Source organism: Mytilus californianus, unplaced genomic scaffold (assembly GCF_021869535.1).
Source record: "Mytilus californianus isolate M0D057914Y unplaced genomic scaffold, xbMytCali1.0.p SCAF_8, whole genome shotgun sequence".
NCBI classification, from domain to species: Eukaryota; Metazoa; Mollusca; class Bivalvia; order Mytilida; family Mytilidae; genus Mytilus; species Mytilus californianus.
Window position 1 is genome coordinate 8787617 of NW_026262734.1, and position 23807 is coordinate 8811423.

The following is a 23807-nucleotide window of genomic DNA, read 5'->3' on the forward strand; positions in this document are numbered from 1 at the left end:
TCAACTAAGAAATAACAGTAATATGTGGTTAACGATATGTAGCTGTTTACTTCTTATTCAAACCTTCAAGATGTTATTGCACCATTTTGTCTTTATAAACAATGTATTTTGTATTTAAAAATTGTTATTTGCAAAATTTACAGACATATTAGAAACGTTCCACCGGACAATTAATGATAATTGTAAACGCTTGCAGACTTTAAGATAATAAACTCATCATAGATACCAGGATTAAAATTTTCTCACGCGTTTGGTCTACAAAGGACACACCATTGACGCTCGAATCATAAAAGTTGTGAATTATGTAAACATTTATCGTATAAGCTACAAAAAGTAAGGCAATCATCAATACTGAAACTTTTTATTTTATAAAAATAAATAATAAAGGGAGTTTACTATAATCACAATTGGCAAGATATAATTTCTACTGACTTTATATAATATAAAAGTACATAGAAATAATGGGTTACAACGAATACATCATGAAAAAATCAGCAAGTCAACAAAAGCTTGATCACTTTTTGAATTATCGAATCCTAAAAAATTAAAATATAAAAAAATATCGGACAACGGCCTCTCCTTGATCTTAACCCTCTTTTTTATATTACCAACATTTGATTTCATTCGAAATCTTGAAAACATACATGATACTTATAAATCAAATTTGAAAAATTATGATTACTTTAAAAAAAATAGGAAAATAACAAGCAGGTCATCAAAACCTACAAATCAAAGAAAGACAGCCAACACTCTTTGCCAACCCTTATAAAATGTAAAATAAGGTACCCTTCAGTATTTAATGAAAAGACATGCAGGGTCAGGGTACCGTATTGTAATACAAATCCTGCTCCAATGTTGTAACTTTTCAGTACGATTCAACACGTTCAACTTAAATAGAACCAATCAAATCATACTGGTCGATGAAAGATGGGTGACGTCGACGATTATAACTACGATGTGCATATACCCTACCAATATTACGAATATATCGTCACGTTATTACAGGAAATGCTTATTCAGGTTTCAAATAGGAGAAATATTCGACTTTTTTTTTCTTTTTTGTCATGGTGTTGTCCGTCAGCATTTAATTCAAGTTTTCAATTGCTCCATTGATATCTTCTTTCTATTTTGAGTAACAGTCTTTGTAAGAATCTGACAATTTAGAAAAAATTTCAAATATAGATAAAAAAAAACCGCTAACCTAACCATCATATTTTGAAGTTGCCTTCATCCTGAGTTAGAAATGATAAGTCGTTCGTTTCTGTGTGTCTGGTAATTAGAGAAATCTCTATATAAATTTAGTTTAGAATGATAGCAAATTATGGAGTTAGCTCCCCTTAATTGGTAATTTCTAGTCCATTTAAACCAAATTATATCCTAAACTACTATAACAGGAAAAGAAAACAAATGTTATATTCGTTCACCATTATACATTTTGAAATTAAATTAATGTAAACTTTAGTGGGGTTTTTTTGGTCATGTTTTCACCACTGTTTGATTCTTAGACAGATTGGCACTTAAGTTTTAAATAATTGATTAATCAAAGTATATATTACGTTAACACAAATCTATTGTAATGCTTGAAATTCGTCTAATAAAAAAAGCTAAGTCCATTTCACTCAAGTAAAGAAAACAAGTGCAATTTGACATGTATAAACAAAACCGCATATATGAATGGCTATGAGATTTCAAGGCTTATGGAGGTACCTGGTCTAAAATGGGCTTATTGCATATTTATCCAGTACATACTGAGAGAAAAACATCCTGTCAAGTTATTATAACAAATTTGTTGAAACAACAGTGTAATGGGTCTTTTTGTAAATCCACATAAGGAATATTCGATTAATTTTTTTTATTAACGAACGCATTTTGTTTGAGAGGACACATTATTCATTTCATTGGTAAATTATAACGGCCTATTTGAACAGAGTTTCAAATGTACGAAAAACAGCTATTTGCTCTTTTTTTTGAAAATGTAATTTGAACTTTGTCTGTAGTCAGGTTTTTTTTCTTTTAAAGTTTAATTATGCAAGTCTCTACCAAACATAGCATGCGAGGCGTCACGGTTTATATAAGTCGTAGTTCTCAAATTGACGGTGCATTAATTATAATGATGCCATTTTAATGCTTCTATCTATGAAAACTCTATAGAGCAGATAATTTTGAAAGCTTTTTTTATTAATTTTTGCAGCATAAAGTAATTTCAAAGTCAAACAAAAACGTAAAACTTAATAAGAATGTAACCAAAGTAAAATGGTTAATCTTCTCCACAAATACTCCCAAACGACAATTAAATACCAGAGGAAATTGAAGGAACTATCTAAAAACAATCTTTAATTTGTAAACTTTGGATTTACTTTAAATTTATATATTATTTCTACCAGGCTTCAACTTATGAAGTAAAATATATTTTAAATATACCATGCTAACAACGACTTCTTTGGACCTCTATGATAAATGTCTAATATTGTTTCTGATCTTTCTGTTTATTTATATATGGATATTTCGGGGATTTCGACTCCTCATAATTCATCACATATCTTCACGTCCATCTAATTACGTGTATTGTCTGGACCTAACCTAGACAAATTGTCGTGTGATACTTATATTGTTCAATGGCAACTTTTGATAAAAATTGGATTATAAAGTAGTATTTGACTTTCACTTCAGTATGTTTACAAAATGTGACGTAATGTTCATATTTAACGGCGTTTCTCTATCATTGACGTTATACCTCCATAACCCTTAAAATGTCATGGCGGGTCACATATAAGCGAGAACCTTACTCAGTATGATTGTTGTATCAATATAGCTTTCTTATATACATACATAAGACGTCTTAGTTGAATGACTAACACAAAACTCATGTGATACTTGAACATAAAAAGACTCACATTCAGTTAATCAAAGTCTAGTAAACAGGTATAATATATTTTTCATGGGGTATTGAACATATAAAATTATGCGGCATATATAGGTGCTAGCCTTAAATAGTTAGATTATGGTATAAAGATAGTAGACATCTTTGTCGAATGACAAATTTTAGTTATATATCAGATTTGTAAAAACCCAAATAGACGTTTGTAAGGATAAACAGTAAATATAAGAATGTTGGGTGTTGAGTATGCAATTAATAGAATATCCTTAGGTGCGTACATAACGCTTGATCAGGCGAAAATGATTAAGTTATTACACACAATATGTAAAATATACGTATGTATCAATAAAACATTTTAAAAACATGTATATGTATGTATACATCTGAAATGAGCATTTTCCATCAGGCACTTCACCCTTTTTTTTATTTGGAATATTTCTTTGATTTGCCCTCAATGTTTATTGAGATATATTTGAAACAATCTAAAGGAACTACAGACTCGGTCAACAACAAAAATAGCACCAATAGAAAGATTAGTATCAATATTTACAGGGGAACTGTTAAAACATAGTACTCATTTTTTTCTGTAAAACTCATAAATATGTTCCTAAAAGTCTTATTAAAACAAGTGTTTGTTTTTATACTGTATCATTGTTACAATTTCACATCAAAGTTGTAATATTCTATAGCCATTCAAAGCATTTAACTACATTAAAGAGGTTAAAAAGAAGACAGAGAAGCATAAATTGTCCTGATTTACTTTCGAAAAAAAATGTCATATGAACTACTGTTTTCTTGTTCTTTTCCACAGACTATAAGTAATATATAGACATATGCATGCATCAATAAGACCTAGAATATCAAATTCCTTTCTTGAGCTTCGATCACTACTAATGAGACATATAGTTTTGAAATGCAGAAAAGGTGGTCTAACAATTTTGAATATATATGTGTCTGCATTATTTCCATGTAAGTATGCAATAGCAAATATGATAAAGCATAATGTTACAAATAATTTACAAGTGATAGCTATCATTTACAATGTATATCATCAACATACTATGATAATTTCAATACACTGGAATATAGATCAACTTTAAAATGGGTTCGTATGATTTATTAAAGCAGGTATTCTAAAATGTTTCATTTTCAAAATTGCTTTTATTAAAACTCAAATTTCACAACATATAAAATGAAGTTTTTAGGTTTTTGTACAAATTTGACAGATAAATGACTTAAATATAAATTCAATTAGAAGAATTCAAATGAAAATTATAAGCTCTTTGGAAATTGTCAATGACCCCTATATACTATTGTTACCATAAAATTAAGCTATAGTTTTAATTGTCAAACATTATGAAATTATGCAACATCTTGCATAAAAACAAACCAACATTGTGTGTAACAGGGAAATCATATTCTCAAATAAATGTGTATACTTCAACTTTATAAAAATGTATAAACGTAAATTTAGGATAAAATGCTAGCTATTGATTTATTAATAAAATATGAAATTTGTATAAAAAACAATAAACGCTATAATTTTCAATTTTTTAAACTTACTTTAACCACCATATTATTTATCAAAACACACAAAGTAAACAACTTATTTTCACAATGTTTACGATTCTCATGTTTCATTCTGCAGGTCATATCGGGAGCAAAGTAGATATCTTTCATGAATCAACTTTGAAATCACAAAGTCGTCTATTTGTTAAAATAACTGATAAAATAAAATCACTAAAAACAAATCATACAACCTCTAGCAATACTATCTGCAAATGAACGAATGAACACAAAATTTCTAGCAATACTATCTGAAAATGAACGAATGAACACATTATAAAGTTGCACACTCCAAACCCTGCATAATGATGCTTGTACTCATCAAGTAATGTAACTTGGCCAGTGAATAGGAACAGATGTTAAAACATGCATCACCCTACCAATCCGTTAACTTGCAATTCAGACTTGTTCATATACAATAACTCACTGATATAGAGACATGAATAGTTTTGATAAAACTTTTGTCTTTATAAACCGACAATGTATAAATTGAAAATATATTATATATGTATAAAATTGAGAATGGAAATGGGGAATGTGTCAAAGGGACAACAACCCGACCATAGAGCAGACAACACTTAAATACTTATTTAAAATAATATAAACATTATGATTTACTAATTGATTTGAAATATAACTTTCCTAGACTAATTTTTTTATCCAATTCTGTATATACTCTTATATGAGATTGTGGATAGGGGTTTACAGGATAGAGAATAATGGGCAAAAAATATAAAGAATAGAGAAAAATGGACCCAAAAAATAAAGAATAGAGAATAATGAGGTGCTCAAATATAAAGAATAGAGAATAATGGGCAAAAAGTATAAAGAATAGAGAAAAATGGCTTAACAATTTAAAGAATACAGAAATGAAGGACCCCCATCCAGACCCTCTTATATGGGATCTCAACCCTAGGCTATTTCTCAAATGAAAAATGTTCACAAATCTTACACTGTAACGTTTAACATCTTTTATACCCTTATATAATGCAATGAAATACTAACAACACTTTTAAATTCCTAAGTTTTTTCTCTCTATCACAATGAAATGAACACCATTTGAGATACATTCTAAATGGTATTGTTGTATGCCAACTTAAAAAGGCAATTTTACAAAAAATCAAATTCGTAGCAAATATCTGTGTAAAACTATTTGTATCTAACAAGTTTTAAATCATCATGATAACAAAAAAATATTTTCATATATCATAAAAATAAAAATTTTCACATCTATAAATCTATTAAGCAATGTGTAAAACATAATATGGTATTATATCAAAATAGATTTATACAAAAATAATGCGGATTATGAAGGAAACGAAAGTATAACATTTCATTTTTAAATTAACAGCAGGTAGCAGGCACTTAAACTTATTCTTCTTTAGTTTGATTGTTGTTTCCATTGATTTTGAATTGTTCTTTTCTTTTGCTTTTAAGAAAAGGTCGAATTAGATCTGTCTTTAACAACCTCCAAAATAATACAACATTAACAACAGCAACTATAACCATAATAACTCTAAAACAATTCACATAAACAACAGATAGCTGTTGTCTATGGATAATACCATGGCTACCAAAAAGATGAAAAACAATAAATCCTATTGGTATAATTCTACACAAGAAAAATGAAACTAAATTCACGTAGCTACATGTTCGGTAAAGAATAGTGTCAAATCCGACATTTTGTATTTGTAACAATTTCCGGGAATGTAAAAAGAAGCTGTTTATTTCCGCTGTCAAAGCAGTAAGGCTGTATCCTATACAAATATTAGTATGCCAATTATACCAAAATCCAGGAACTACCTAAAATATAAGAAAATGCAAAATTAAAATGGGAATAGAAATAATACTAAAAGTAGTGTTTTCTAAACTATGTAATCGCCTTTGTCACTGAAGTTATGTGTCTCATCCCTCAAAATACATCCAGTATAAAAAAATGAGTGCACGAGAACCAAACAAAAAACCAAATCAACTACATACATACCCATTGATCCAGCTTAGATGTAAGTGAAGATTGATATCTAGAAAAGCTCTAATCTAATAGCTCTGATTCCTTGTCAGTGTTTGGCTCTATTTTTTGTCTTTTTTAGTTTTATCAGCCCTTAAACAATTGTATGAGGTTTTGGATTTACAATTACTTCGGCATCGAACATCACTGAAGCCGTGAAGGGACATAAATTGTTGTAACGCGCATCTGGCGCAGTGAAATGGGTACCGTTAATGTTACATGTGTTATTTATAATAATAATATAAACGTAAACCAGAGGACAAGACAAAAGCATTATTCCCAATAATAACAACACAAATAACAGACAATATGAAAATTTCAACTAAAGCTCAGTAAATGAGGATTTTGAAGAGTAGCAAGCAGTAAGTATGGCAGCTTTTCGGAATTTTCGGGGTTTTAGGCTCTTTGTATTTGATTTAGCCTTCCAATTGTTTTGATTCGAGAGCAACTGATGAGTTTTATGTCGATAGGCGAAACGCCCGTCTGGCGTAACAAATCACAAGCCTACTTTCGTTGATAATGTTTTTTCTAAAGAACAAGATTCCGATGCCGTATATACACATAGTTGCTTGGACTGGAAAAAATGTTTTATGTATCTTATTGTCTTCCCAATTTGGTTGCTATTTTAACACTATCGTAAAATGTCACGACTATATCATGACAATTTTGAGAAAAAAGACTGTGAGTTCCGGCATCATATATCTGTGACCAAAAGATGGAGAAACTACCAAGGGGGGTTGCAAAACAATAAGCCGAAGAAAAACAGCAAACACAAACAACGGAAAGACCAACAACAGTTTACAAAACATAACACAAAAAACCAAAGATTGAGTAACACAAACCCGTACCGATACTGTGTATACACTTAATTGCCTTGGACTGGAAAAAATGGTCCATGTGCCTTATTGTCTTCGAAATTTGGTTGCTATACTAACACTATCGTAACAAGTCACGATGGAAAAGAAAATTAGTCACATTTGTGACACAAGTTTTCCATAACAGTCAACCAAATCATGATGTTTTCTGTAACACTTTCCGTAACACTTTCGAAGGTAAGAGCTTCCTTGTAATATTTAAGAATCATGATAGGAAATGTTAGCCCTGATATATCGTATCTACTGGGAGATATGCACTCGTATACAGACGCTGCTGGAATGTTGCTACTCTCTGAAACCATCTCATGTGTCGTAAAATTAGCATGTTTAGTTCTCAATCAGCCCCAATAGTGAATGTCTAGATATAATTCAAGCTTATTAATGAGTAAAGTTCAATGGGAAAGATGCGATAAACATGGTCACCAAACTTTGAATTATACATTGAGAGGGACGTGAAGTTAAAGGATAATACTAGATTCTTTAATTTTGTCGCGGTTCCCAGTTCCCAGAATGCAATAGTCCATTTTTTGTCGACGGAGATCAGATGATGAATTGCAATAATACGAAGCAGACACTCAACTTTACACAGAGAGCCATCCGAGAGCATCAGTACAGGTATGTACTAAACCACAGGTAAGCAGACGTAACAGTTATTACAGGTATATTTGTCTATGATGCAGACTCGCATAGAGGATTGGTTTGACTGATAAAAATGTTGATAAACAAAATTATTTACATTGTTATTAGTGTCTTTTCCGATCATTCGTTTGTTTTGCAGTTTTGGTGTTACCTTTGGTAACTGTTCAGAGTCATTAAAGTCCATAATATCATGTAGCTAAATTATATATGGTCGCGTGCGACGATCATTATCATTGATATTAGAATGTGAAATAATCGAGTTGTTGTTCAAACTATACACAAAAACGTCAGCAATTAGATGAATCGTAAATATTCATATTCTCTTTAGACCTGTTCTACGCATAAAGAAATCTTTAAATTAAACAGACTGGTATATATTCTTTATTTCATTCAGCAAATTAAAAAATACTAACTGCAACTGACACTACCACGGCACTTATTATTTACAATTGAGAACAACGGTGATGGGACGAACAGGGGTAAGGGATTATGGAAATGAGGGTGGGAAGTGGGAGTCAGGGGAGCGGGAACCCGAAGAAAAGAATTAGTAAAAATAGGGATATTCTAGGGGGAAATGTTTGAACGATTTTCGTCTGGGAATAAAGGGGAAGGAAGTGGGAATCAGGTTTCCCCCTGTCCACCCCCTCAACGGTCAACGTTGACGTCATAATGTGTTTAAATTCGGATTTTTTTATGATTAACTCACAAAACAATCAATTGTCAAATTAGACAATATCAATTCGAATACACCAGTTTCACATTTAACTGCGCATGTCTAACCTAATTAGCCAAACTATGAAATCGCGCGATAATTCCCGAGAATTCATCAACTGGGGGCTTACGGTTGATAAGCAGTGACCATGCAGACTTGGAAAAACAATCACCTGATTAAGTGTTTGCGTTTACATGTACATGCAACACGAGCATCATTTGAATTTATATTGACGAGATAACTTTATTAACAATGACACATTAAAAGATTTTAAAACGGACTACTGTTGTGAAGTTGGTTGCAGTAATAGACGATCTGATACGCCGCCTGACTTTGTACCTTTAATTGTCACGAAGAAGTACTTTGATTCACGCTGAGGTCATTCACTTAGCGGGTAGAATAAATTAGATAAATAAGCGGGGCTCACTTCATATCCATAGTATTAGGTCATAAATTAAGAAGTCAATTAACACCTTAGCAATGTGGAATCCTCGTTTTACCTTGTACAATCTCACCAGGTGACAATTGATAAAAACGTACCTTTTTCTACATACAGTTACTGAAAAGGGGACGACCATTTGATACTATGACGGAAGCTAGGAGGGATTTATTCAACTTTTGTACACAATTATTTCCTGCATTTTGTGTTGCAGATTATTCGTTTTCAACCTGCCTTGGGGAAAATTATTTATTTTCAGCTCTTACTTGACCAGGTTATTCATTTTCTAACCCTCCCTCCCCCAAAAAAAATCAAATGGTCATCCCCTAATATAGATAAATAAAATTTTAACCCTGGTACCTAATTTACACTGAGATATCATGACCAGTACGGTTAATGCAACTAGGTATATATTTTTTTTAATAATTTAGAAGGGGGGTCATTCAATTTGATCTTATTTTATGGTAAAGCGTGGTAAATACAGGATATTCAATTACTTTTAATGATATCTTGCTGTAAATTTTTAAATTAAATTGAAATGTCATTAAATCTATCCTTTTTTTTTTTATAAAATTTTGAAAATTTTGTACACAAAGTATGCTAAGATATGCATTATATAGAATTTGCAAAAGTTGAAAATATGTAGAAATTTACTCTGGCCGTTTGCACTAAACCACTGCTTAGACAAAGTCGATCATGAACATAGCCTAGAAATTAAAATGGTATTGAATGCATTGTTTAAAAGTCTGATGTTTAAAAATTGAAGATAAACCTGCATGTCTGATACGTATTCTAAAACTTCCTTAATTATATCTCACTTCATTATCATGATTGTCTAAAAAACATCACTGAAGCAGAAATATTTGAAACAAATGTATATATAAATAAGAAAATATGGTATGAGTGCCAATGAGACAACTCTCCATCCAAGTCACAATGTATAAAAAGTTAACAATTATAGGTCAAAAGTACGGCCTTCAACACGGAGCCTTGGCTCACACCGAACAGCAAGCTATAAAGGGCCCCAAAATTACTAGTGTAAAACAATTCAAACAGGAAAACCAACGGTCTAATCTATTAAAAAAACGAGAAACACCTATGAATCACACCAACAAACGACAACAACTGAACAACAGGCTACTGATTTAGGACAGGTGCATAAAAAATGTGTTCTATTTTATGTTATATGCCATGTATGCTGTAGCAGGATAAAACGCATGGTGACCCCATTTTTTCTTTTGGTATTCTGAAAGCATTTTATAAGAGCTAGTGAGCTATCTTCTCATTCAGTTTACCTTCACTGAATATTCATATAATGATGCCTTTTCTCTGTACAATCCGTACAAAATGTTTCATATTTCCACAGCCGTTGTAGCTTGAAAACACACTCCGTGACCAATCATTGAGTTTTTTATATTTTCAACATATCACAATATACATGTATACTACATCTTTGGCAAAGGATATATGGAAAAATTCTATCAGTTTTCGTTAATACTTCCATACTATACCATTAGTGGAAATTTCGATTATTTAGTAGCTACATTCTTAACTGCCGGTAACTGGTCCTTGTACCCATAAAATTTCACGCAAAAGTCACCATAACAGTAGCAGGCTTTTGTTTTAAAAGAAGATTAAAAGTTTGAATCTATGGTACTAAACCAAACTGTGGGCCGTAACACTTTACATGTTACAAGAAGATGTAAAAAAAATCAAACTGACATACAGCACTGTAGCGCAGTAAGCAAAAGATAGCACCTGCAAGATTTAGTTCTTTAAACCATTTCGTTCATAAATACAACTATTATGAACTCTTTACATCAACAAGAAGACTTATTTTTTTCGTTTGAATTGTTTTGTGTCGGTACCTTTTATAGCTTACTATTCGGTATGGATTTTCTCATGTGTACTGGTATCATCTGTTTACCTTTCTCCAGCATACACCATTAAGGGGGAGATGTGTGTTATCGGTTGATTTATTATTGTGTTGCTAAATATAAGGGTCAATCGGTTAGCCCCCTGTCACGTATGATATCGTTAATTATCGCGGGATTTAAACTAAAACGCGCATAGGATTTCGAGATCAGCGTTGATAAGTCGCTTATGTGAAACTGGTCTATTTGAAACTTTACATAACAGTGTTAAATACCTATACTTACAAATATGTGATGAAGTGTGACCTCCCAATATGCTATCAATTTCTTGTTTAACACCATATCTATTGTATCATACAGAAAATACCCTGAAAGAATTGTTTACATATATTAATATGTAAGACATTGTATTTTTAACTGTAGTGTGCATGTTATCTTTTATATATTATACACTTTTATGCTTTTATGTTTAATTTATTGTAACCTAGTAGACACTGATGTTTATTGTTTTGTTGGGATACGGACTCATTAACATGATTTACTCAAATCTCTCCAATTCTGTTTTATTCACATTAGCTGTTCAGATGATTTTTGGAAAACTATTAAAAAACTAAAAAAGGAGAACTTCAAGGATCCTAGCTCTAACATACAACCTAAAGAATGGTTTGAATATTTTAATAGATTAATTAATATTGATTATGATAAAAATGTACTTAACGATCAGAAAATTTATACTGCTTTTAATGATTGTAATACTGAGATTTTAAACAATTATAATATTACAACTGAGGAGGTGGTTATTGCAGCTAAATCTTTAAAGAATAATAAAGCAAGTGGTTCAGATTGTGTTACAAATGAAATGTTGCAAATATCTTGTAATATGAATATTGATGTTTATGTAAAATTGTTTACTAGTAATCTTATTCTTAATTAGATATAGGAAGATGCGGTATGAGTGCCAATGAGACAACTCTCCATCCAAATAACAATTTATAAAAGTAAACCATTATATGTCAAGGTACGGCCTTCAACACGGAGCATTGGCTCACACCGAACAGCAAGCTATAAAGGGCCCCAAAAATTACTAGTGTAAAACCATTCAAGTCTGGTATTTACCCAACTTTATGGAGAGAAAATTTTATTAAGCCCATTTTTAAGGGTGGGTGTTTTAATGATCCATCTAATTATCGAGGTATAGCCCTTTCAAGTTGTTTAGGAAAATTCTTTCTTAAAGTTTTATAGAGAAGATTAGAAAAATATCTTGAAGGAAATAAAATTATTTGTCGTGAGCAAATTGGATTCGGAAAGGGAAGTCGAACAAGTGATCATGTTTTAACTCTTAAAAATATTATTGATAAGGCATTTAAATCATCAAAAAAGATATATGCCGGTTTATAGATTTCAGGAAGGCATTTGATACTATTAACAGGGAGGCTCTCTTTTACAAATTGTCTTATTACAACATATAGATGGCCTTTTTCGGTATAATGAGAGATATGTATAAAGAGGTTTTGTAATCCGTGAAGATCTCTGAAGGTGTCACTGATTTTTTTTAATTCCACAGTTGGGGTAAAACAAGGGTGTATTTTAAGTCCCACATTATCTTCTTTATATATTAATGATTTACCCCCTATTTTTGACTCCACATGTGATCCGCCCAAGTTAAATGATAATGATATTTCATGTTTGTTATATGCTGATGATTTAGTTCTTATTTCTGAAACTACTAATGGCCTACAAAAATGCCTTGATAAGGTAAGTTTATATTGCACTAGTTGGGACTTAACAGTAAATCTTGACAAAAGACAAGTCTGTATTTAATGATAATGTTTTGGAACACTGTACAGAATATAAATATTTTGGTATACTGTTTAAACCCTCTGGTAGTTTTACTGAGGCAGTGAGACTTCTTTGTAAAAAAGCCTCAAAAGCTATATTTTGTATTAGAAAACTGTTATTTTCTGAAGATATTAATGTTTTACCTCACCTCAAGCTTGTTGATGCTTGTGTTAAACCTATACTTAATTCTTTATTGTAGTGACGTTTGGTCTCTATATATGATTAAAGATATTACAAATCTAGAGACAAAATATTGGTCATTGGCTACCAATAAAATTCAGATTAAATTTGCAAAAACTTTAATCGGAGTAAATAAAACAGCTGTCAATTTAGCAGTACTAGCTGAATTTGGTATGTATCCAGTTTTTATAGAAGCATTAAAACTGTCAATTGGCTTCTGGTTGCATGTGATAAAATCTGGTAATAATTGTTTACTTAAAGATGTACATAGTTCAAACCTGCAATTAACCTATGGATTTGCGAAAAAGATTCAATTCAAATTCTTTATTTAACCTCAGACACATTAAGTGTACAAGAGGACAATAAACTAACATTGTATACAGATTGAACAGCTACTTGCTACATCAAATTTCTCACATGTTTGGGAAAATCATGATACTATTTCATAAAGGCGTTTATAAATATGCACTTCATACCAAACTTAATGATAGATATCTGAATTATTGGAAAGAAAATATTTTTTGTGATGATAAATCATTGCACGGTTATAAGCTCAGAACATATAGACAGCTTAAAGAAAATAACAAATTGGAAACCTATTTATTGATAAATATTGACAGAAAAGTAATAGGACATTTTGCCAAAATTCGCATAAGTAATAGCGTTCTTAAAATTGAACAAGAACGACACACTAAAACACCTGTAGAAGAAAAATTTGTCCCTTGTGTCTTTTAGAAGTAGAAGATGAATTTCATTTCTCTATAATATGTACAAAACTAAATACAATTAGAGAACAATTATTTTCCAAAATTAGTGAAATAGTTCCCTCTTTTTTAAATATGACTAATGAAGCAAGATTTAATTTTTTGTATACCTGTGGTGAGACTGATATAATTAAAATTATTGTAAAATTCATAAACACCATGTATAATTCGAGAAATGCTTTATTGAGTACTTAATAACTTTGTGGTACCACCTCCTCAGCAGAGATTATATACATTCATTTATTATTGTAACAATATTTTCTTTTAATAATGGAGGGGATATACAGTTATATATATAATATTTATAAATGTGGTCAGATTATGTTTGTATGTTTATGTATAGTCAATGTTTATTGTCTTGGTAACAATCCTATAATTTTGGATTTTAAACCAATAAAATTATCTTATCTTATCTTATCTTATCTTATCTTATCTTATCTTATCTTATCTTATCTTATCTTATCTTATCATTACCTAAAAATATCTAGCAGGGACTGGGTTTTTTTCTATTTTGATTATTTTCAACTGTTTCATATTTTTAATGGCTGTATTTCAAATGATTTGCTTTGATCAGGCTCTTCAACGTTTGTATATATAACATGTATAAGGTTTTTGATTTTCAAATATTTTTGCCTCGAGCATCACTGAAGAGAAATTAGCTGTCTAAAAGCACATCTAGTGCAAATTTGGTACATTTTTTTTTATTAATTTGCAACTTTTTTTACTGTTTAATGCAGAATATCTATTAATTTCGGTATGTTGTCCTATTTTCTCAATAACGAATTCAATGACAAATATTTTTTTTTCATTTTTTAGCTTTATGTTTAGGCATCGCAGAAAATATTTAAATTATTTTTAAATGCTGCTCATAAACATGCTCAATCTCAGCTCAAAACTTTACGCAAAGCAATTACGGTAACAAAACATGGTTTGCCTTAGGGAAACATACTTTTCTTTCATCCATTTTAATCGATCAGTTGATGACGTTCCACAGTAGTGTTCATGAGTAACAATTACAAAGAAATTCTTGAATTTATTGTAAAATGTCAATTGCACGTTTGTTTGTTTGTTTGTTTTTTATTTGGATACGGTGTAAGACATGAGAAAACAACATTAAGTAGAACGGCCTGTCACTGAGCAGTTTTTGGAACAGTTGTTTCGAGAAAAATATTTCCAAGACGGTTTATCATTGGATATACATTGAGGCCTAACGGTAGAGTAAATGTTGGTAAAATTATTCTAAATACTAAGGCACTTCTACCTCATGTACAGATGGCTAGTTATGGCACAACCTTTCTGGGTTTTTTCAATGCTAGTCCAACCTTATAACTGATTTAGCCTTCCAATTGTTTTGATTTCAGCGCCACTGATGATTTTTGTACAGACAAAACACGTGTCTGGAAGAGTTCAATAATAAGACTGGTATCTTTGATAACTTTTCTCTCAGTTTATTTCTGGATTAATTTTAAACTATTGATGGACTTTTCGTCCCCAAGGAAATATCACCTATACTGATATGAAATATTTTTGATATGGTCATGTTCGAAAAAATTACTGTTCATAAAACTGTATAATTTTTCAAAACACTGGTTTTTCTACCCCCGGGCATAGATGGACAATTTTGGAATTTTATGTTTTCAATGGTCTTCAAATTCGTTATTGATTTGGCTTTCGATTTTCGATTTGAGCGACACTAATGAGTCTTCTGTAGATAAGACGCAAGTCTGGTGTACTATATTATAAGTCTGCTGACACAGGATTGTTGCCTGAGGTATGGTTAATAGGAAATGTAATTCCATTGTTTAAAAACAAAGGCTCTGAAAATGATCCACAAAACTAGAGGCCTATAACGTTATTATCTACTCTGGGTAAACTTTTACCTCAATATTGAACACAAGATTATGTAATTATCTTGATGAATTATGTATACTAAATGAAAATCAAGCAGGTTTCAGAAGGGATTATTCTACGACTGAACACATTTTTACTATACATATTTTATTTGAATTATTGAAATTGGGAAAGAAAAGGTTACATTGTGCTTTTATCAACTTTGAAAAAGCGTTGGACTCTTTACATCGAAATTTACTTCTGTTCAAATTATTGCAGAATGAAGTAAATGGGAAATTTTTTCGTGTTATTCAGAATATGTATGATTTGGTCAAATCTCGTATTATACATGAGGGCAAAAAATCCGATTTCTGCCCTTGTGAGATGGGGGTACGGCAAGGGGAAAACCTTTCACCTGCTTTGTTTTCTATATTTTTAAATGATCTTCAAACTTTTTTGGAACAGAAAAATATAACTGTCGTAAAATCTATATCACAAGATATCGAAAATGAGCTGTCAGTATTTTTGAAATTATTTCTACTTTTATATGCAGATGATACTGTTTTATTAGCAGAAAATAGCACTGATTTACAATACATGTTAAATACCTTTTCACGAATATTGTGAAGAATGGAAAATGAAAATAAATACAAATAAAACTAAAGTTTTGATCTTTTCGAGTGGCAGAATGCCAGCAAATCTCAAGTTCATAGTAAATTGCAACGATATTGAAATTGTAAAAGAATACAAATATTTAGGTGTTTTATTTTCTAGAAGTGGATCCTTTTTATCAAATAAAAAATATGTAAAAGAGCAAGCCACAAAAGCTATGTTTAGTGTTTTAAAAAAAGGTAGACAAAACAATTTGTCAATAGAATGTCAACTTGATTTATTTGACAAAATGGTTTTACCAATACTGTTATATGGATCAGAAATATGGGGATTTGAAAATGTAGATATACTTGAACGTGTACATTTACAATTTTGTAAAATGATTTTACATTCAAAACAGTCTACTCCAAATTTCATTGTATATGCAGAGCTTGGCAGATACCCCATTACTAAGTGTATATCATATATTAAAAATATTTTTGATAATTGTGGTATGTCCAATATATGGAATGCACAGTTTGTTGATAAATGGGTGTCAAAATGTATTGAGCAAAAACTCAAAGACCAGTTCCAACAAGAATGCTTTGCTTTTGTTGCATAAAACTTTATGTTATCGTATTTTTAAAAAGAATTTTCAATTTGAAAAATATTTTTCTTCTTTGCCTTACAATCTATTCATACATTTTGCAAATATAGATGTGGAAGTCACCACTTGCCGATTGAGTCTGGAAGGTGGCAGGGTTTACCGAGAGAAGACAGAATCTGCCGTCTCTGTGACTCAAACGACATTGGTGGCGAGTACCATTACATTATGAATTGTGGAACATTTAAGTTGGAAAGAAAGACATTTTTACCGAAATACTGTTTGTCAAACCCTAATATCTATAAATTTGATCAACTGTTTAACTCATCAAATATTGTTATATAAGAAAAACTATGTAAATTTATCAAAGTTATAAATGTGAAAGTCAGTCCTCCAAGTTAATTTCATTGCATTGTTCACACATGCATGTAAAGATTTTACCTTATAGTTATATTTATGTATGTTCTCTATAACTATGTAATTGTAGTTTTATGAGAAATAAAGTATTCGTATTCGCTGTCGTTGACTTGTTTTTACCTGTTGAAAATACCACCATATAAAACACCATTGGACTGTTAAATGTTACAGGGTCGTACACGAACTCTGGATGGTTGTAAATACTGAAATATAGTAATGTAAAGAATATCAATAAATATATTATATTATATTCGTTTATAGGCATAAACATTCTTTGAATCAACAAAGTGACTTTTCTTTTCCAGTTTTGTGACTAGTTATAATAATTTCACCGATCAAAACGTATTTTGATGCCACCAATATGTATCAAAATATAATGCATTATTACAAATCTTATGATTCGTAACTACGGAGTGTTAATTTTTTGTATCAATTTATTTTATTTGCATTAATTAGTTTAATTTGGAGTATTTCATTTGTTAGTTCATTCATTTTTGATATACTACCTCTTCTCATCACCTAATTTGTACTTACCATGAGCAACACGGCGGGTGCAAGTAGTGGGGCAGGATCTGCTTACCTTTTCGGAGCACCTGAGATGACACCCAGGTTTGCTCAGTCTTTAGTTTTCTATTTAGTTTTTTGTGGACTAGTTTGTCTTTTCCTCTTTTTTAATGTATGATTTTGTATTTGAATTTTTCGATCTTTTGCCCATTTCCATACACCATGATTTCAAAACCGTATCGTGTACTGGTATTTGTAAAATGGCATAGTTTTCTCACACTTGTATAGACGATCTACAGCTACATTGATGCACTTGACCAGTCGCAGTTACCTGCATTTTCTAATTACTATTTCCGGACTCACGAAGTTGGCACTTAAGTTGTGATTTTAAGTATTTCCGGTCCGTGTAAAACTTATCAATTCAAAATTTTAAAAAGTTTTCAAATTTTAGTTTTTGGGATTTTAGATCAAAGTTTTGAAAAATTAAAATTCCAATTTTTAATTTTTTTGAAATTTTGAAAATTTCACCAAATAATTAAAATTTTAAAATTATAAACTCCGTTTTAAAATCTAATGGCTTAGATATTTAAGCAAACTTTAATAATACCAAACTGAACGTACAGTTGTGATCATTTCGCTTTTTGAAAGTTTGAATGTTTGATTTTTGATTAAAATATAGGAAAGGGGAAAGGCCTAAAAAGTGGATACCTGTTACAAGTGCGAAACGGAATAAGAATGGAACGAAACGAAATTAAAATTACAAAACCAATCCTGAACGAAAACAATATTTTCTGAAAAACAAAATATGATATTAAACAAGAGTCTAACTTGCTTGATCTACAGGATGAAAATGATAAATATGATTCTTTTAGTCGAAAAATTAATTAGTTAGACCTGATTTTTACACACTAAATAAATGAACAGCAAGCAGAAATTATTTGCCAACTTTGTGATTACTGCTCTGAATGTGGTTATTAATAGTATTTGTCTGTATATTTGACATGGATACCTCCACGAGGGGCTTCAATAATGCTACATTTTTCAGGTGCGGATCCAGGAATTTGAAAAGGTGGGGGCCTAGTTAACCAACGTTTGGACAAATGCTTGTAAAAAGTATATGCATTTATCAAGTATGTAGCTCCATTAGTGGTTGGCGGGATCCCTGCCCCCTAAATACACCTCTGTTTTAAATAGCGAATAAAAGGAAACGGGATATTTGATTTTTTTATTAAGGGATAGTTCCTTATTTGTTATTTGCGCATTTGTAATTTATCGTACGACAATCAGCTTTAAGCAAATGCAGCTACGTCCAGTCAGAATGGGGCGTGTAGTGAGAGTGCCACGCTCTCTGCACGTTAAGAACCCCTGCAACAACTCGTTGGTTGCCTGTAGCAAGGCAAAATTTCTGTCCCCATCCAATATACCCTCATTTTCCACTGGGGATCTTAAGTTTGCCGACCTTCATCCTGAACAGTTTCTTTTACAGGACCATCCTATTGTATTTATTGTTAATTTGATATCGTCCTGAACATGCATGAAATATTTGCAACCAATAATCAATCATTTAAAATAGGCCATTTATTTATAAATCATAAAGAAACTAAGGTTTCAACTCCCTCAGGCAAAGTTGACCTTAGATGGATTTTGCTTTTTTTAATGTCCCTTTTGGCCATACACCTCTTCAATTGTTTCTGTTCTTATATATACTTGGCTTTCAAATATTCAGCTTTGAACGTTTTGGATGTAGGTAAATATAGAAAAGCGCTTCGGAAGTATGCCGTCAAGTGTTATTTTAATTTTTTTATTGGATATTCCATTCACTTCAAATGTTATTGTCAACGGAAAATAGTACATGGGCGGATTAATGTTTTTGTGACTGCAATTTTATTTTTTATGGGGAGTCTAAGTTTCTTTGTAATTTATATATAAACGGCTTCTTCTAAATGATTGATTATTAGCTGCTTAACGTCCAGTGGCAAATATCTCATGCACCTTCAGGACGATATCAAATTAACAATGAATACAATAAGAAGGTCCTGTAATAGAATCCGTTCAGGATGAAGGTCGGCAAACTTTATTTCGTCACTGGAAAATGAGGGTATATTGGATAGGGACAGAAATTTTGCCTTGTAACAGGCAACCAACGAGTTGTTGCAGAGTTCTTAACGTGCAGAGAGCGTGACTCTCTCTCTCTCTCTCTCTACACGCCCCATTCTGACTAGACGTAGCTGCATACTCGTACTTTGCTCAAAGTTGATTGCCGTACGATTAGTTTCAAATGCGCAAATAACAAATAAGGAACTACCTCTTGATAAAAAAATCAAACATCCCGTTTCCTTTTATTCGCTATTTAAAAACAGAGGTGGATTTAAGGAGCAGATGGGCCGCCAACCCCTAATGGTGCTACATATTTGATAAATGCATATACTTTTTACAAGCATCCGTCCAAAAGTTTGCTAACTAGGTCTCCACCTTTTCAAATTCCTGGATCCGCACCTGAAAAATGTACCATTATTGAAGCCCCTCGTGGAGGTATCCAAGTCAAATATACAGAAATATACTATTAATAACCACATTTATAGCAGTAATCACAAAGTTGACAAATAATTTCTGCTTGCTGTTCATTTATTTAGAGAATCAAAGTGTGTCAAAATCAGGTCTAACTAATTAATTTTTCGACTAAAAGAATCATATTTATCATTTTCATCCTGTAGATTAAGCAAGTTAGACTCTTGTTTTATATCATATTTAGTTTTTTCAGAAAATATTGTTTTCGTTTTGATTTGGTTTTGTAAATATCATTTCGTTTCGTTCCGTTCTTAATCCGTTTCGCACTTGTAACAGGTATCCGCTTTTTAGTCCTTTCCCGTTTCCTATATTTTAATCAAAAATCAAAACATTCAAACTTTCAAAAAGCGAAATGATCAAAACTGCACGTTCAGTTTGGTATTATTAAAGTTTGCTTAAATATCTAAACTTTTTAATTTTTAAACGGAGTTTATAATTTTATAATTTTAATTATTTGGTGAAACTTTAAAAATTACAAAATAAATAAAAAAATTGAAATTTTAATTTTTTTTAAACTTTGATCAAAAATCCAAAAAACTAAAATTTGAAAACAATTGATAAGTGTTACACGGACCATTTCCCTCATATCCTTGGAAACAGATAATCACTTGTTCATAAATGGGATTTTCCTGGTTTATAAATAGATTTTTCTTCTGTTGTGAATGAGTTTTGATATTTCTCTACTTAAGATTTTCAACATGTGAGATAGTACATCCTATTTATAAGGGATTACATGTGATTGTTCTTTCACAATGTATGTATGACATTTGCGCATCATTGTTGTTTAAATGATAAGTAAACGTGCAAATACTTACCAATGGTTCTGAAAATGTAATGAATTATTTCAAGGTTTATACAAACTTACAGCTACTTCGATTAAAATCCAAAATTAAAGATGATTATAATCAAAATAAAGTTAAAAATCGGCTGACTATTATTATTACTATCAGTAGTAAATACTTGTAATCATAATGCTGTTTAAAATATTTGATCATACCGTTTGAGGTAAAAACCATGTGTTTCTAGCGTAATAGTCATCAAGTTACGCCCGATTCCAAACATGAACGTCGTGCGGAATTTACATGAAATATTTGCTACTGGACGTTAAGCAACCAACAATTAATCAATCAAACACACGTAAGAATCAATGAACAGAGGAATAAGTAAAGTAAAACGCGTCTAAAGTAATCTTTGCCTGTAGGACTTGCAAAATTCATTTAACTTGGTTTAAGTCAATAAAACATATTTCTTTATCTTTTTGCTGATCCCCTTGTGTGTAGTGAAACCACATACGATAAAAGCTTACAAATGTTATCCTGATACTACGAGTCATGGTTAGATTGTGTATCAACCCGAATTATGTTATCATTGAACTTCTCTTAAAATGTAGGTATGACATTTTTGTATAATTTATGTATTCAAATGAAATACAAACGTTCCGCTTGGTCAAATAATTGTTGATTTTACGTAAACATACTAATATTTCATGTAGTTATCAATGGATCAGAAGTCATTCCCTATTTCCTGTTTTTAAAGGTTTGAACAAGTTTACTATGACTTAAATGAAGTCAAAAAAGTTGAAATAATCAATAAAGTTAAAAAAAAATAAGCTGAATAATATTTTAAGTAATCATTTATGTATGATGTTTTAAAGATTTATTCATACAATTTCATTAATTTGGGATTAAAACAAAATGGACACGTATCCCTGGGATAAACATGTTTTACAATATTGAACAATAACATCGAACTATGACAGATATTAGATATAAAAATATAATAGCTTAATATCGATTTGTTTTGGGTTTATACATTTGTAAGAATGAAAATAAAATAATGAAAGTATTAATTACAGGGTAGTATTGGAATGCACATGTACAATATTAAATACACCCTACATATTGCCCTATACAAGGAGAAACACGCTTCTTTTTAGTCTCTGGAAATTATAACAACTGCAATGCAATTGATATAAATTTATTAAATACTATCTTATCTTATCCTGTTGTAATTTGTAACAATGTAACTTAGTAATAGTGAAACAAGCTTACAACATTGCTTCGTAGCGGATTATCGGGTGTTCGTCCTCAATTGGTGTGCCTGTATACAACTGTAATCATTATGTAGTATCAATAAAAGTACCTCACTGAGGCTGAACAAATTACCAAAAGACAATATCTTAATTTCATAAGAAACTGAAAGTTTAACAGCTTTGATAAACATACCTCAATATACTCCAGCAGCCGCAAACCAAACCATGTATCCAAGATATAACAAGATTTCGCCAACGCCAGGAATCTAAATTAGCACGTGCAGATTTTGGTTTGCCGCGACGTTCGACGAGTATATTAATACAGTGCAGCGATACTAAAGTTACAATGAATACACAATATCCTAGTCTGTTATCTACACCAAAACTTTCCTCCATAATGTATTGCATATACACTAAACATAAACCGACTTTAAAGATACTTTACGTTTGTGTATTTGTATTTCAATTTTCCACACACAGACAGGGTCGTTTATTTATAAACTGTGACACACGTATAAAAGTTATAGAAAGCTGTAATAACAAAACTAAACATCATGTTGTGGTATCGATTTTACTACGATTTAATTTATTCATTTTTTCGTTCTAAAAGGTTGTTGCACGGCGACAATAAACATACATATGTCGTGTTGTGTCGTATATCTTGATCAAATAATGAGCTTTAAATTCTATATTGGTCTCTTGGTTTTGAAGGTTTACTTCGGACACAGATTTTCTACAAGCGTTGGAGATTTTCAAGATATTTCACACTTGAGTTACGAAATGAATTAATCCTAATAAAATCCTCACATATATATATACGTCATTTAAATTGTATTTATTATGCCAAAGATTTGATTAGATGTTGTAATTATATTTAGACTCCAGATTTAAACAATATAGATTTGGATTTTAAATCAATATCAGAAACAGGGTGACGTTTATATGCAATTGTGCAATTCGCTGAAGATCATTTAACATTATTCTGAGTTCTTTGAATAGATAATTTACAAAACCTATCTTTTTAGTGTAAATGGCTATCTATGAAAAAAAAAAATAATTTTTCAGAAAAAGATTAGCATTACAGTACTGTTAACTATAATAATTCCAGAGATTATAGATATTATTTTAATATTTTCAATTACAAATTGCAACAGAAGTACACCAAAACAAAAAAAAATAGAAAGATTCTTAAAAACCACCTGGAGTTGTTGAAGGCGTACGGTTACCTATAGACTTGCTACAATTCCCTTTCTTTTATTTCTTTCTTTATACTAATTTATACTAATTTATATGTTTACTGAAAACTGTAAGTATACTGTTTTGCTTCCTCTGCAGGTGTCAGTATAATTGAAATCTCTTAGTTATAGCAGTAAAATTAAAAGGGGTAAAATTGAAAGAAAATGAAAATTAGGAAGGGACATGTAGCAAGTCTAGGTTGCCTATAATTGCTTACATCCACTTCATTTGAACTTTGGTGGATATTCGTT

General features: G+C 30.9%; 1 protein-coding gene across 1 annotated transcript; it reads right to left on the reverse strand.

Moving 5' to 3' along the window:
- Positions 1-345: 345 nt before the first annotated feature.
- Positions 346-23069, reverse strand: LOC127710462 (TLC domain-containing protein 2-like). The gene is made up of 4 exons (XM_052216328.1): positions 22514-23069; positions 17337-17419; positions 11277-11359; positions 346-6247 (listed from the first exon to the last, which is right to left on the reverse strand). The coding sequence occupies exons 1-4, from the start codon at positions 22726-22728 to the stop codon at positions 5816-5818; spliced, it is 813 nt and encodes a 270-aa protein (XP_052072288.1). The 5' UTR covers positions 22729-23069; the 3' UTR covers positions 346-5815.
- Positions 23070-23807: the final 738 nt, after the last annotated feature.

Excerpts from the sequence above, each read along its gene's own strand:
- LOC127710462 (XM_052216328.1), bottom strand. The coding sequence starts at position 22,728 with ATGCAATACATTATGGAGGAAAGTTTTGGTGTAGATAACAGACTAGGA. Across the intron at positions 17,420-22,513 it reads GGCTGCTGGAGTATATTGAG|TATTTACAACCATCCAGAGT; the intron begins GTATGTTTATCA and ends ACTATATTTCAG. Across the intron at positions 11,360-17,336 it reads TATGGTGGTATTTTCAACAG|GGTATTTTCTGTATGATACA; the intron begins GTAAAAACAAGT and ends CAATTCTTTCAG.